The 17,218-nt window shown below is 35.1% G+C and overlaps 2 protein-coding genes across 2 annotated transcripts in view; one reads left to right on the top strand and one right to left on the bottom strand.

The window, feature by feature from the left end:
* The first annotated feature begins 203 nt into the window (after positions 1-203).
* LOC125026202 (ataxin-10-like) lies at positions 204-11,540 on the top strand. Its single transcript, XM_047614504.1, has 10 exons — positions 204-259; positions 2,142-2,279; positions 2,711-2,885; positions 3,195-3,499; positions 5,126-5,224; positions 5,368-5,626; positions 5,783-5,842; positions 9,767-9,866; positions 10,819-11,009; positions 11,225-11,540. Exons 1-10 carry the CDS (start codon positions 204-206, stop codon positions 11,495-11,497), a joined length of 1,656 nt encoding a protein of 551 aa, XP_047470460.1. The 3' UTR covers positions 11,498-11,540.
* A 1,373-nt stretch (positions 11,541-12,913) lies between these two features.
* LOC125026448 overlaps positions 12,914-17,218 on the bottom strand; it is an 11,231-nt gene continuing 6,926 nt past the window's right edge. Inside the window, exon 8 of the mRNA XM_047614903.1 lies at positions 12,914-13,662. Within this exon, the coding sequence (XP_047470859.1) occupies positions 13,606-13,662 (57 nt within the window). The 3' untranslated portion in view covers positions 12,914-13,605. The remainder of the gene's footprint in view (positions 13,663-17,218) is intronic.

Consider the following 17,218-nt stretch of genomic DNA (forward strand, 5'->3'; position numbering starts at 1 on the left):
TAAATGGAATGATAAAAGCATAATTCCGTAAATTATGAAACATTTCAAATCGCATCACAACGACTATACATTTTTTTTTTCTCTCTCTCTGATCAGCTGTGTTTGTTTACGTCTGAGTGTCACGTGGCCGCTGCGAAAGGCCAGGGAAGTAACAGCTCGAGATTTTGTGGTAAGTTTCCGTGTATTTAGAATGCAGTGGTTAGATGAAATACTCAAAGCCTGGGAATAAATGTATGGGAATCTTGGCAATGGAGAAAAGGTATTACCTATCGAGAACGCTGTTAACTTTTGTGTATCTAAAATGTGTACAGATTACAAGGTGTTATTAGATTGCTTTTGATATAACTTATTATAGTTTTAGTGTTTTTTTTTTTTTCAAAGCACTGACTGACAGTGAAGACAATACCATTACTTGTTGGAGAGGATGTAAAATATACCGAAAAGATTGGGGAATGAGATTAGTTATACTTTCAGTGCATTGTGATCAAACTCTCATTAATGTCAGACTATTAAAACGAGGAATTGATGAAATCAGAAATTTCAGTAAATTACAGGATTACAGTAAAATGTATGGAGTGGTTACCTTGGCGGAAACTAAGACTTCATTTATGGCAAAAGGTGTGCAAATTGAAAATAAAGGAGATACATGACAGCAGAGAGAAGATCAATCAAAGATCTATGTATTCCTGTCGCAAATAAAAAAATAAGGTTATTTTGACACAAAAAGTGTGAGAGATCCTGGGGCATTATTCACAAAAGGTCTATGACTGTTCTGTATGATTTTGTCTATGATCTGCTGGTAACAGAACAAACATTTACATTGTTATAGACTCTATGAAGGTAATTGATTGCAGTAATATGTAAAATACATACTGAAATAAATCTTACTCCTATAATGACAGTAGTATTACACATTTTATGTATTCAACTGTAACTTGGGCAACTCTAGGTTTGGCATTGCATCAGTTGTGAATTTACGAATCACTGTTGTAGTAAAAAACAAGATTTTTTGTCATATTTACCTTATTGTGTTGTTACAACAGATATCATAATCAAAATAGGGTCTGTTATGATACAAATATTTGTTCTAATTAGCAGCATGAACTGGCAGTGGAGCAAATCACAGACCAAATCTCAAGGAACAGTCATAAACCTTTAATGAATACCATCCCTGATCCTACAGACAGACAATGAAAACCACTTTTAAATCAAGAGACCAGTCATAAGCAAGGACTATTTTTTATTTCTTATTTCTTGAGCATTGTGCATTTCATGGCAGTTCATAAGTGGTTCTTCTGGATTGTTGTATTTTTTTTTATAGGATATACATTGATGATATAACAAGGAGGTTCATTATCAGAAAAGGACCCAGTCCAGAGCTCAGCCGTGTATGAAAATTTTTGAAGGAAGCAGACACAATGGCTGTGCTTATGGAATACCAAGCAGGTGCTCAGATATATAAACATATATCTCAGATATTTATATAGTTTACATTTTTATTTTGCATTGGGCAGAGATCATGTTTGTATATATGCACGTAATATTATATATATATATATATATATATATATATGTATATATATATATATATATATATGTATATATATATATATATATATATATATATATGAATATGTATAAATATATATATATATATATATATATATATATATATATATATATATATATATATATATATATATATGAATATGTATAATTATATGTACACACACACACACACACACACACACACACACACACACACACACACACACACACACACACACACACACACACACACACACACACACACACACACACACAAATATATATACATATATATATCTATATATATATCTATATATATCAATCTATCTATCCATCTATCTATCTATCTATCTATATATACTTACATATAAATAAATAGAAATATATAACACAAACAAATTTAGATTAGTTAAAATCCATATACTAATTACATTGCTAAGGATTTAGGCAGTATTATTTGGTAAATCAAGGTTAATAGAGGTTAATTGCAATGGAGGAATGAGAATGGGTACATGTGAATAGAGTAGTAGGTATTGTACTTTTAATTATCATTCCATGAATAATATCTTATTATATATTTTCATCCTTTTCAGAGATACATTCTTCACCATGGCAGAGTGTGGACTTGTAACTGAAGCCAAAGAGGCATTAGTTTTGTATGGAAATGGAGACATTTTAGAATGTACAGCAAAACTCAAAAATATTCAAAAGGAAATATTACATGTCGACAGGTAAATGCCAAGAGAATTTGAGCTTTCTTTCAGTGACTTGTCGGTTTGTTTTCCTTATGCTGGGCTCTGTCTGCATTTCCATAATCTCTATCTCTATCTGTGTGATCCCTCTTGTTCTTTTATCTTTTTATTCTCTCAGTCTGTCCAGTTTCTTTTTGTTTTCTTTCTCTCTCTACTTCATTGTCTGTTTTTGTTCTTTGTTGTTGTCTGTTTACATTTCTCTCTTTTTTTTCTGTCTGTCTGATCGTTTCTTTATTTTCTGTCTATCCATTGGCTTTTGTGTTAGCCTTTGTCTCTGACTTGGCTTTTGTACTCTTTGTTATTTGCAATTATTTGTCATATAATATTAAAAAATCTTGAGGAAGATATATGTTTTAAATAATTTTTAAAATACCAGTTTCAATTTTACTAATATGCATTTATCTGAACAGGTGGGAGCTAGACTCATCAGTGATTTGGAGTGTTTGTGGGGTTATCAAAGGAGAAATAAGCAAATGGAAGCAAGACCTAATGATTAAGCCATCAGTGGAAAGTCTTGCAACAGTGTCAGCAGCCCTTTGCTGTCTTCGGAACAGCTTTGCGAATTGCTCCCGAACCCAATTACTGGTAACAACTGATTTTTATAATTTAAATACACATGTATGCAGGCACTCAGGCATATAGGTATCCACACTTTTCCTAGACATAAGATTAAGAATATACAAAGAAGCTTCATCACTTAAAAATTTTATCCTACATTTGATTTTTTTTTGTTTTTGGTCAGGATGTTAAAATATAAGGATTAAAGTACTATTATACATAACAGTTTATAGGAAATTATTTATATTGGGAAGGATAGATATGTTTCTGAAATATATCATCATATTCAACATTGGGTAGTATTCAGTAGAATTACCAGTATGTTCCAACCTCCAGGTTGCTGAAACTGAAGATCTTTTGAAACCAGTTATAAGCTCAACTCACTGGACATTTCACTGTAAAGGAGAAGGGGAATTCAAGAATGATATAGAGAATCCAGGTGATCCTACTCTGGTAGCAGGAGATAACAGTGAGGATACAAAGACCCCTTCCTCAGCAGACAAAGATAATGAGGACAGAAGTGAGTGGGAGACGGCCCATGCTGCCTTGGCATCTGCGTGTGTCACCTGTTTAGGCAATATGGTGGCAGCCAACTCCACCACCAGGAAGCTGCTGTGGTCACATGTACGTCCACTACTCAGGTGGGATTTGTAATGGGTCATTTATTAATTTTATTTGTTCCCGTGTGATTGATGCAAATTAAAACTGTTATTTATAATTCTATTTGGAGAAACTACTGCACATAAAGATTGTCAGTATTAGTATTTTATTTCAGATTTAGTTGTTATTTGTATAATGTATATAAGTACTTTTGGCAATTTCTTAAAAAAAATTAGCACTCTTTATACTAAATTTGTGTTAATTCCTTGGATCCAGATGGTTCACTGCTTGCACATGGCCCAAAATATGGGCATTAGGCTTACTTGAGTGGCCACTCTAATGGGTGTGCAGCTTGGGGGTTAGGTGCACAAGATTATATCATGTGATGACAGGACTCCATTCCTCGTCTTTGCAAAGCTGTTTTCTCCTTTTCTGCATAAGCATTTATAGCTTTTTTGTTATTTTCAAGGTCTTTATTGTCATTTGATTCACCTTATCCAGATGGTAATAGACTGTTTTCCTTGCACAGAGTCCATATATCTCTCTAGGTAGCCAGTCACAACAGGCAGGAATTGGATCCTGAGCTAGGAAATAGCAATTTTCCAGAAGCCGGCTCTCTACCAATCATGGCTCACTGATGATACATTCCACATTCATTTATTAATGGAAATAATGCAAAAGCCCTTTCCTAAATGCCCACTGAGTCTAATCACCATCCAAGAGCTTTGAGCACTTGTGGCAAGTTGTTCCTGTCACCCACACTTTTTTCATGATGTGATGGTCATTTCATCCAGATTGTAAGGGTTAACTACTTATGCTACTTTTGGACAAGGTAGTAGAAGAAAGCAAGAAGAAGAGGTTGTTGATCAATTTAAAAAAGAAGGAATACTTGGTGGTAAGCAAGATGGAAAGTCCTAGGTATAGGTGAAGTACTAGGTGAAATCCATCCTGTTATACGGCAGTGAATGCTGGATGATATCACCGTCACTGGGAATGAGATTGGAAGCAGTTGAAATGTGGTTCTTTAGATGAATGTTGAGAATATTGTGGCCAGAGCATGAAACAAAAGAAGATGTTCCAAGAAAAGCAGGAGCAGAAAAAAAACCCTCTTGGAAGATGATCAGAAAGAGACAGCTCACATTCCTGGGACACATAATGAGGAAAGGAGGGCTGGAAAACCTGACTCTCACTGGCGACATTGAAGGGAAGAGAAGCAAAGGAAGGCAATGATTAACCTACTTGAGGAGTATGAGTAAATGGATGAGGGAACAAACACCAAATGGAAATCAAGAAAGAATGAGTGAGCAAGAACTGCTGTGAACAACAAAGGACAGAAAGCTGTGGAAAACCATGATTGCTTACGTCCTGAAAGGATATGGCACCTAGAGAGAGAGAGAGAGAGTGTTGACTAAATACTTAAAACGTCAGTAAACCAATATCTAAGCTGCATGAAATTTAAAATGCATTAATAAAAAAAATTAAAATTCTATTCCTGACCTCAATGTGGGTCACTTTGCTAAACAAAACAGTGAATCATGACTCATCAGTGGGTTGTATTCCTTGGAAATTGTTAGTATAGATACATTTGTCTGGGTTTAATGGAGAGAGTAAAAGACCAATCGTCTTGCTTATTCTTTAAAGATTTATCATTATTTTTTTCCCCCTAGGCATCTGCTTACTTATGATGACTGGAAAGTGTCACAGATGGCAAGTATGATACTCCATAATTGTCTCTTGGAGAGTGAATTGAAAATTGAATTTAGCAGGTGAGATTATGTGTTAATTCTGTTTTAAGATACTTTTTTAAGGAGAACAGTCTGATATACTTTAGGTTAGGAAAAGCAAAAGTAAATAAATAAATTTTGATATGAGAACTTATTAAATTTCATCTTACTGTTACTCTTTTCAGAGATGAAACAGCTCACACTGTTTTAGGGGATCTCCTGACACTGTATGTGCATGAAAGCCAATTTTCATGCTTTGTGCTGTTTTGCCTGGAATTACTTCTGTGTTGTGAGGGTGTTGTTGAAAACTCTTGGCCATCCTTAACAAGCAAGCAAAGGTTGCTGTGTCTAGATGTGTTATCTGCTGTGATTTGTGGATCTACACAGTCAAAATCTGAATCTGTCCCTAGTACAGCAATTTTGTTCCTTGCCAGCATCTTCAAGGTATGTTTACAAGTCATTCAGTTTAATATGTATAAATTTAATTAGTTGTTATTCAGGATAATGATTCTGGAGACATATTTGCATGAGCCAGAATGTAAACAGTCATAAAGACTTGTTATAAAAAATAAATTGATATTTAATGTTGCCCAATTTCAGAATGAAGCAGACAAAATCTTATGCACCCATATTGGAAATCTTAACCACGATGATTCTCAGGTAAGTGAACCATTATTAACCGGAAGCCACCGGGGATGGCATGTACATACATGCCATGCCCACTATAAGTTTAATTTATTAATTGTTTTTACACATAGATGGCACCACAACTACTGTCACTAATTAGCCAGTTATGAGTAATACCTGTTTCACCAATTTATTGTTTTCCTTGATTTTTTACAATATTTTCAGGTATCTACTATTGCTTTTAGTAATGTCAAAAACACAATAATAAGTAAATTATCTATAATGAAAATAACAGCATTAACCCATTGCCGATGGGCATGGCATGTACGTATATGCTGTGAGTTTACTTGTTTAATTGTTTTTACACACAGATGGCTACACATGTACAAAGTCACCAATGAGCCAATTATGAGTACTGCCTGTCTTGCCCGTTCACCGTTTTCATTGATTTATGAAAATATTTTACATTATCTTATTTTCTGTTACTAATGTTTATAAGATTATAGTAATTATAATGTTTATAATAAAAATAACACCATCAATATTCATAGCACTAGTAAAAAAAAGGGTTTTTCCTGCCAATTCAAGGAAAGGTGAAATCAGGTAAGGTCACAAGATCTACTAATTGACTCCTTTGTGGCTAAGCACTAGCAGAGCCATCTATGTATAGAGACATTTCACAAAAGTATTAAAAATGAGCACAGCATTTTTCCCATTACTGCTAACTTGAACAACAGTGGTAATCATCGATAAAGAATGCTTAATAATATCTTAGTAATGATAATTGTTATAGCAACAACAAAAAGACAAACAAATAGGAATACGGAGTTGAATTTTATTTTCCCCGGCAGCAATGGGTTAATATAGACAGCATTAGTATAAAGAAAGTTTTAATAGACAAAATTCTGGACATCCGTTCAGGTAACATCATATTTTTACTTTATTTGAGGAAATTATCATTTATTGCTTGTGTAGTAAATGACAAAATGAAAAGTAAATGGTATATTTTGTATGATTAGCAATTTAAAATTTGTTAAAAGTTACTCCTTTTTTCTTCTTTTACAATGTTTCATGTTTAATGCTTTAAAAAAATAAATGTGCTAGACATCAAGGGTCATATAGCACTATGGTAAAGTATTGTGGTGGGAGGGGTTTATAGAAGTCATTTATTAGAACAAAATGCCTTTGATTTCTCTAGTCATGTGGCATTATAAGATAGTATGGTAGTGAAAAGAGTAGGAGGAGGAGGGGAGTAAATGGGGTAGGATGGGGATTGATCCTTCTTTTACAATATGCAGTTTTAATATTATAACAAATAAAATTGAATTAGACAGAACCTTCATAAATTCAATTTAATTCATGAATTTAATACTATGAAGTGTGTACTTCTTTTTGGGTTATACGGTGAAGCCTTTATTCACCAGCCCATGAAATTAGTTTTCAGGGCAATTGTAGTTAAACCCCTGCTGTTAGGCTCATTGCATCCTCCCACCTTCCTTCAATTAAGCCTATTTCCAGAATTAGAGATTTTCAGAAAAATATGGAGCAAAAAGCTGATAGGTATGTATTTAACTAAAGGCCCGTCCACTCGAGTGGGCATGATCGGGGACACACAGGCTGAAATAGAGATGGCATCACAGTCAGACAAACTACTTGGTAAACAAGTACTTTCCTCATTGTTTCTCAGCTTTGATGTCACCTTTACAGTTACCTGCTGATCATACCCACTTGTGTGGATAGGCCTTAATGGATGACGTCTGTCATTAGTACTTGTGTGCTTTACCTCTTGAGTCACCCCAATTAAGCATAGCTGCCCTACACTCCTAACCCAACCCTGTTCCTATCAGTTCTACCTGCACTGCCAGATAAGACAGCCTATTGCACTTCCCCGATTGACCCTTAACCACATTTCACTGATTCCCTCTTTTCTAACTGCTCTTACATCACAATGCTTACAAGCCAGCAGATTACATGTGCATCCATTTGCACAGATTTCAGGAAGAATCTGAAGCTGAGGATTCCTCTTCAATTCTGCTGAGGATATCTCTTTAAGATACTGAATAAAAATGTTATTTGTGTGTGTGTGTGTGTGTGTGTGTGTGTGTGTGTGTGTGTGTGTGTGTGTGTGTGTGTGTGTGTGTGTGTGTGTGTGTGTGTTTGTGTGTTTATGTATGTATGTATGTATATAAATGTACAGGTACACAGAAAACTATCATTATAAAATAATGCTAAACATTCTGGCTCTCATCGATTAGCTTGTAGTGCTTATCAGCAAAGTAAGAGCCTGACTACATTATGCTTACCTGGTCTTCTTCAGTTGTGCATTTAGGTGGCCAGCCTGAGGGTTGTTTGTGGCACCTGTATGCCGATGTATCCGCTGAGTCACCTTTGGCATAGAAATTTCCAATCACTGTGTGATATCTGCATTTGTTAAAACTTCAGTGTGAAGGGAAACAATGCTACCATGCATTTCTAATCATGTCACAGTGAATCCATATGAACTCTGAAATGAGTATTTGATTCATTATGAATGAAAATGAGACCAATTTATACCCAAAAATACCAACTCTTCTGTAACACAAAGTTCTGTTCGTTATTTAATTTTTCCACACCCTCCTAATGATAGTTTTTTGTGTAGCTGTACATATATATATATATATATATATATATATATTATATATATTATATATATTATATATATTATATATATTATATATATTATATATATTATATATATTATATATATTATATATATTATATATATTATATATATTATATATATTATATATATTATATATATTATATATATTATATATATTATATATATTATATATATTATATATATTATATATATTATATAAAAAAGTCAATGCTAATTTGAATACTGTTCTTGCATTTCTTGTAGGGAATCACTGTTTATGTTTACTTTTGCATTCAGAGCAACTGTGGACACTAACATTTTACTAAAAGCATGAGGATGCTGGAGTAACAAATCATCTTTTGCAGAATTGAATTGTTTTACTGCTTCTGAAGTTGTATTGTGAGAATGTACATATCAGACATACACTTGTCAACATCTATATTCACATTCATTAAAACAGAGAAAATAAGATAGATACTTTTTTTTTTTTTTAAATTTCAGTTTGCTAAAAAATTCTTTGTTCATTTGAGAAACCAATTATATGTGGGATTTTTTTTTTCTTTTTCTTTTTCTATCAAGGTGAGGGACTTAGATGGCAGCATCTCCTTGGAGGGCATGTAGACCCATTTTCCGGGAAAGGGAACCCAAAGTTTTTCTAAGCCTATAGACTATGAATAATAGTCTAGAATTACAACCAGAATTGCCTAACATGGACAGAGGGTTGATGGACAACCTTATGCAATTTGTCAGTTCAAGGGTTTATTTAAAGAATGATAATAATGATTATTAACCCGGGTATGACGGGTAGACACATGCTATGCCCACTGTTAGTACTTGTTTGATTGTTTTTAAACATAGATGGCTATACTTGTACTAAGTCACCAATGAGCCAGTTACGAGTATTGCCTGTCTCACCCGTTCACCCTTTTCTTTGATTTACGAAATATTTTATGTTATCTTATTTTGCTATTTCTAATATTAAAAAACATTATAATAATTATAATGTTTATAATAAAAATAACACCATCGATATTCATAGCACTAATAAAAGATACGATTTTCCCGCCAATTCAAATCGGGTACGGTCACAAGGTCTACTAACTGACTCCTTTGTGGCTAAGCACTAGCAGAGCCATCTATGGGCAGACATTTCACAAAAAAAATATAGAAAATAGGCACAGCATTTTCCCCATTTTTTGTTTATTTTCCCTGGCGGCATTGGGTTAAACCAGAGACACCTACAGATATGGAAGGCAAAAGATATTAAATCATTAATATTTCTGTTATAAGAATATGGTATTTCTCTCTATCCTCAGATTCTCGCAAGGCTTGTAAACTTTGTATGTTCAGTTGCTGCATCAGACACTTGGAGACCATTACTACAGCAAGATACCAGTCTTCTCATCTCTAGTGTTTGTAAGTAGGTCTTTCTTTTGTAAAAAGTTCATTTCATAATGTCCATCAGAGAGGCAATTATCCTCCTGTGAATTAGAATGTTATATCATTATGCCCTGGTAACCCAAGCATTGAACACTGTGCATTTTTATAAAATCAGACAGTCATACCACTTGTTATTGTAATATTATGAACAATATAACCTAAATTTGTAACGTCAAAATCCACTGTAGATATTTTGTAATTACCATATGGTGGATCATTAGTGTGTGTAGCTTGTTTCTGAGGGGGTGTCCTCAAGCCCTTTTTAATCATAGAATTAGATTAAATATTAAAAACATTCAATAGTGAAGATTTTAAATAAAAAATACCATTTTAAAGTATCTATTCATCTTTACAGTCTTATATTTTAAGTTAGTAAATGTATAATTTTCAGATTTGTGTATTTGTCAAGTGGTAAGAAAATCTTATTTTTGAAATCATATATATTCCTCAGAGGGAATTGTCTACTAAACAAAGTAAGAGATTTACGGCATTCACTATGACAGAAAAAAGTTTGAATAAGAATTAATAACTTCAAAGCACAAGAAATGTTCATTATATCTTCATCAGAAATGCATGTATTTCTGATAAAGTTATCATTGAATAATTTGAAACATATCTCATGTGTTCTGAAGTTATTCATTCTCAAAGGAAGAGATTTTATTGTTTGCAGGCATATATTTTAAACATTTATTTAGCATATAGACATATGCATTTGCCCTACAAATGAATCTTATGGTGAAGGAAGAAAAATAAGTGATTTCCTGTAAAAAATGTTTGGCTTGAGTATATTATCATAGAAATGAAGGTAATAGAGAGGAATAATATTGATGGATATTATTCAATGGCTTATAAGAAAGTAATGATAAATAGCAATATGTATCATGCCATGCTATAATTTAAGCTTACTCGAAACTAATATTTCCAACAGACTTACTGAGATGTATGAATGACATTGGGAAAGTTGGAGGCAATGCCTTCACACCAATTGACCGCATGGTGGATTTGAGTGATGAGGAAATAATGGAGAACGCTGCCTCACATCCAGCTTTTGGCTTTAAATGTGACCTGATAAGACTGATTGCTAGTCTTGTTTATAGACATAAAGCTAATCAAGACCAGGTAAGTTGTTTGGATATATTGATTTTGTTATTGTTTAAGTGTTTATTGTTGAAAATTCTTGTTTATTTTCAAAAACAAGAATTTATTGTTTATTGTAAAATATAGGAAGTAGTCCATGCATAGAATTTCAGCAGTTATGATTATCAACTCTTGTAAAGTGTCTAGCATAAAGGAGGGATTGATGGGCATTTTATTAACCATGTACTTCTCACTAGGTTCGTGAAATAGAGGGCTTACTCCTGCTGCTGGAATGCACACAGTTTGATGCAAGGAATCCACTAATCAAAGAAACCTCAGTCTTTGCTTTGCGCAACTTGCTGGAGGGAAATCAAGAAAATCAGGAAGTCATACAAGCTCTGAAATTTAAAAGTGTTGCTGAAAACAGTGGATTACGTGAGCTTGGAATGGAAGTAGTGAGTGATGGAGACAAAGTTCGGCTGAGACAGCTTGAACGTTCACCACTGGACAGTGATGAGGCAGATTTGTGATGGCAGTTGTTAATGAAATGGAAATATATATTTTAAAGAGAAATTTATGACCTTTTATTATCAAACCAAATATATTCTTGATGTAGGAACAGTAAAATGTGAAATGTCTAGCTTTATCCTTCGTTCTTTCTCACTACTCTTATACATGATATACATACATATGTAAATTAGCCATATTGTATTATGAGAACTTCTTGGTCAATTAAAAATCTTCCCTCATTCTAAGATGTATGTCCTTATATAGTAATAGTGCAGCTTTCAATTATTATTGTATTTACTCATATTTATGAATAACTGTTCTCTGGCCAGCATGTAAAATATGACTGATTTCAGCTGAACCAGATTTACAAATAAATATCAATAAGCCTTTAATATATTACTGCTACTTATCATTTATAGTCTACAGTATTATTGATGCTCCAATGATGTATATTGCTGTGTTATTCTACTACTGTAACCAGTAAGCCTATTATTTTTAATCTGCCACATTTACCTTAAACTTCATTGGTTATGAAAATCCTGTACTCTGGCACCTGTATTTCCAATCATACCTACATCAGTCGTAACACCAAACTTCATATAATGTGCAGTGGTGATCCTAACTTATTGTACAAATTTATAAATATTATTTAACCATTTTATATTTATTTAGATTATTATTATTGATATGTATGTTTAGACAACTACAAATGTAGTCTTGAAATAGGCTATCACAATGATGAAAGAAAGCAGACTGATGTGGGGACAAAATATATGTTCACAAACCTCACAGTTTGTGTTACATAGTAAAGCTGAGTTTAGGCAAACTATTTTAATTTGTCATTTTAATACTCAGTTCATTATATTCAGTATATTCATTTCAATAACTAACCACATAGCCAGTTGCTACAGGATCACTAAAATGGAGATAAACATTTTAGAAAATCCAACATAGTTGTTTGTCTTACATCCTGATAAGATATTTCATCAGTGGAAGTTTCAGTATTCTTGAATCAACACATGAGCATAATGTGCACCCTTATCTTTTCTGTGGGTTGACTATACTCCACAATCTGTTAAACAACTTACTGTTAAAAGGAGCAGTAGATAACTGTTACCTAATAGTGGAAATATCAACTTGTATTAAAAATATTCAGTTTTATGAATTTCATAATCATTAAATGTGCCTATAATCAGACATGTCAGTTATTAGAAGTAATCTTAGCAATTTCTAACGTGCTTAGTCCCTGTCTTTCGTTTCTTTTCTCTCTCTTTCCTCTTCTCTCTCTGTCTCTGTCTGTCTGTCTTTCTCTATTTGTATATGTACATACATACAAACACACATACATGAACATATTCACATTCTTATACATATTTTTATTCATACACTTTACATTAACACTTTTAGTTGGGGGCAACAAAGAATAAAACAAAAGATTAAAGACTACATTTAATTCACAAGTATCATAAATAAATTTATTACAACAAAACTATTAACTTTGTAATCCCATAACTTAAATAAGACCTTTTTGTCAGCAAAGTGCCTGCCATCTCTCTTTCCTTGTTTACTATCTAGCTATATATCTGTGAAAACTATCAAATCTTAAATCCTATAGTTTATTTCATTGTTAGAAGCTTATTAACTGCAAACAGAAAAACTATATAGACTTATATATCAAAATGAATCTATAAATGAATTTCCTTACCTCCCTTGGATAAGTAATGAATACATAGTAAGCACAGTTAAGTGGAATCAAATAAAAGTAATACATTTGAAATCCTGTGATTCATATAGCTGTGGTTAGATCTGCAAAAAGGAACACAAAATTGCAGTTTGTCAATATTAAATCATCAACCTCCTAACAAATAATCATAAAATCAATATGAAAATAATGCATTCTGTATAATCAAACATTAAAACAAATACCATCCTAAACATTATACAGTATATGTAATATTCTACATAAATATTTGATTATGACATGATAACATTTTCGAAACAAGTACACCTGTTAGAGAATAATTTTCATGTTACAAATAACACATCCTGTTGTAAGGTCTTTATTCAGTTGATCCAGTCATCCTTTGATGTCATTTTTGGCTGTTGATTCTCTGCATTATTCTTGTTCTTAGGGACTAATCGCACTGTACGTCTTTACTCCATACTTCGTCTTATTTGATTTAAACTGAAGGGGAAAAAAAAACTATATGCATCTATTTATCTATCTATCTATATGTATATACATACATACATACACACAATACATACAAACACACACACACATAAATATGAATATGTATATATATGTACATGTGTATGTATATGTATATATATATATATATGTATGTATATGTATATGTATATGTATGTATATATGTATGTGTATATATTTATATATATATATATACATATATATATACATATACATATAAATATACACACACACAAACATACAAACACACACACAATAAATAAATATATATGTATATTTTTACTTGTATATGTATATATGTATGTGTGTGTTTATATATATATATATATATCATCATCATCATCATACTTGTGTCCTTACCTATGCGATGGAGCCATGTTGACATAATGTAGTTAATTAGGTCTCTATATTGGGGTGGCTGTCCGTTGTTGTCGTGGGGGGGGGGGGGGGGGGCGGAGACTGGGACCCAATGCTGGGGAACTCCCCAACCTTGGGACTCATCCCTCGACTCAACTGATTTTGCATGGTCTTTTTTCCCCTCCTACTTTTTCGTTTCTGTCCCTTCACAAACACATCTACTATCCACTCACTAAGGTGTGAGAGCCGTGCTGAAAGGATGAAAGGCTGACTTTGTGCCAGTCCTGAACGGCCTGAGGGAGCCATGTGCACGGTATTCCCCTGCTTTAGTTGCCTAGCCCTTACTGTTTCTCTCCCCAACATACTCCAGGCTTACCATGGCCAACAATGAAGATGTTTTACCATTATTAGGGGCAATGGGGGCAACTACTACCCCCTCCTCGATGCCTACTAGTACAGTATCCACCCTCGTCAATACTCAACCCCCCGGAGACATTTCTACTCTCCCAGCTTGCTCAACTTCAACATCTCTAACCTCACAACCTTCTTCATCAACTACCCCATCCTCCCTTATTACTACTTTACAGCCTTATTATCCACCTCTCCATAACACTACCTCCCTCAACACTACTCCCTCTTCCACACGCCCCCGTCCTTTTCCTACCCCATCTCTACAAAAATCTTAAATACTCTATTTAGCCCAGCCAAATGGGACCGATTTTTCGTGATCCCTCCCACAGCTCCCTACTCTGACAACACCCTTCTCTTCCAGCAATGTCTCCAAAAACAAGTAGGCAAAGTCTCTTTCCGTACCCGACCCGACCGTTTCCGTCTCGTAACAGTAACATCTGAAATCCAAGCTATAGCATTATCAAATCTAACTGATCTATATGGTAACCCCATCCAACTCGCAATACTTGCACCGGAACTGTTTCTATCTCCCCCAGCAAATTGCCCTATTTATAACAAAAATTGGTTAGATTGTGGAGAAGACTTACTCTCCTGTCTCACGGACTATGATGCTATATCAGTACAGTGCTACTCCATTCCTCCTTGAGGTCATCGTAAGAACCCCACTAACATTGCCAAAATGTATACATCGGTGGAGAATCCCTCCTTGTCCGACCATATCAACCTCTTCCTCGTCAGTGCCAAAATTGTTGGCGTTTAAGACATCCTGCCAAACATTGCCGTTACACAGAAGCCCACTATGTGCCCAACCTGGCTATACTCGATCAAACTGCTCTGCACAATCACGCACATGTGCCAAATGTGGCGGCCCCCATAATGTATTTTATAGGGGCTGCCCCACCTACAAATTTAAGTCTGAGGTAGCAACTCCTACACCCTCCCCTCTTCTACCTCCTTCCATCCCCAGTCAAATTCTTTTGCCATCCTAAATCCAGACACTCCAATCTCTACTACAGCCCCAACACCTTCCCTTCTCCATCCCCGCACTACCCGCAACAGACAGACTAAACGTTCCACCCCTCTTCCCCTAACACACAATCACCTCTATCTTCCTTTGCCCCAACTCTTCAGACACCAGTCTTCTCTCCTCCCCTCACAAGAAAACCTTTGTCTCACAAAACTCCCCAACCAACTCCTTTACAGAAACTCTTGAAGATATTCAAAACTATCTACTCGAGTCCCAAACTGGCACTGAAACTCCTCATCCATCTTCAAATTCCACAACTCCCATTCAAAGTGACTGCCGATATCCATCATCCTCTTATAACCCATCCATTATATTCCTTCAAGAGACATTTCTTAAACATCCTCCTATATCAATCCCCAATTACCATTTTGTCTCTTCCCCACACTCCCTTTATGTCTCGTCTATACTTATGAATTAGAAAACACACTATGTCATACCTCCCTTTCAAACCACTGTCCTTTGCACAGTTATTCGCATCTTTCTTCGCCGCTGGATCACAGTGATTTCCGTCTACTTCTCCCCTTCCCACCCCACTGACTTTGTTGCGTTTGAAAATCTAATTTCCCTACTCCAACCACCTTTCCTCATAGTTGGTGATTTTAACTTCCGCCACACTCTTTGGGTTGATTCTATCCCTAGAGCGCTTCCTCTCCACAGCTGACCTTATTTTTCTTTATTCAGATCGCCCCACACACTTTGATACACGCACGCAATCTTTTTCACCTCTCTCTATGCTCCCCTTCTCTTCATTTAGACTTCCATTGCTCAGTTCTAGACCACTTTCCAGTTCTCCTTTCTCCTACTTCATACGTACCACTTCCTAACTCCCCACGCTGGTGCTTTGATAGAGCCGACTGGCATACTATCACTTCACTCTCTGCTATTCATATCCCTCCACCCTCCCTCTCATCCATTTCAGATATGATACAATGTTTCACAACTACAGTCCAAAGAGTTGCCCATTCAGCTACTCCTCGAACCTCAAGACCCTATACCTCCAAATTTGTTCCATGGTGGAATTCTGATTGCACTAAAGCACTTCGCATAAAACGTGCAGTCTGAAACAGTTACCGCTTCAAACAAGGTACCCCTAATCAACTATAAGCCCTTAGCTCCTTTAAAAGAGCATCCGCCTGTCTTCGTCATACAATCCGAAATAGTATAACAAATAGCTGGCGAAATTATGTTTCCTCAATTACATCATCTACATCTGTCTCAAATGTTTGGCGCCGGATCCATAAACTATCAGGCAAACATCCCCCCATCCAGCCCCCGTCCTCCATATTCGAAATGCCCTCATCTCTGATCCTCTCCAAGTCGCTAATGAACTGGGTGACTATTTCAGCCAGGTCAGTAGTGGTTCTCACCTTTCTCTCCACTTCTCTTCTATTAAGACCACCAGGGAATGCACCCCCCTTATCTTCACCCTATCCTCCGCTGAGTCCTATAATGCTCCTTTTTCTTCCTCTGAACTCCGCAACACTCATGAAGGCCCTGTCGGTATTCATTACCGTATACTACGGCAACTCCCATCTTCCTCCTTAACCTTCCTATTAACAATTTACAACCACATATGGACATCAGGAAATTTTCCTTCTCATTGGCGAGAAGCTCTTACCCTCCCCTTCCTGAGACCATATAAATCGGGTACCCTCCCTCAAGACTATCGCCCCATCGCACTAACTAGCTGCTTGTGCAAACTACTAGAGCGAATGGTTAACTTCCACTTAATGT

This window comes from Penaeus chinensis, chromosome 6 (genome assembly GCF_019202785.1).
Source record: "Penaeus chinensis breed Huanghai No. 1 chromosome 6, ASM1920278v2, whole genome shotgun sequence".
Taxonomy (NCBI): domain Eukaryota; kingdom Metazoa; phylum Arthropoda; class Malacostraca; order Decapoda; family Penaeidae; genus Penaeus; species Penaeus chinensis.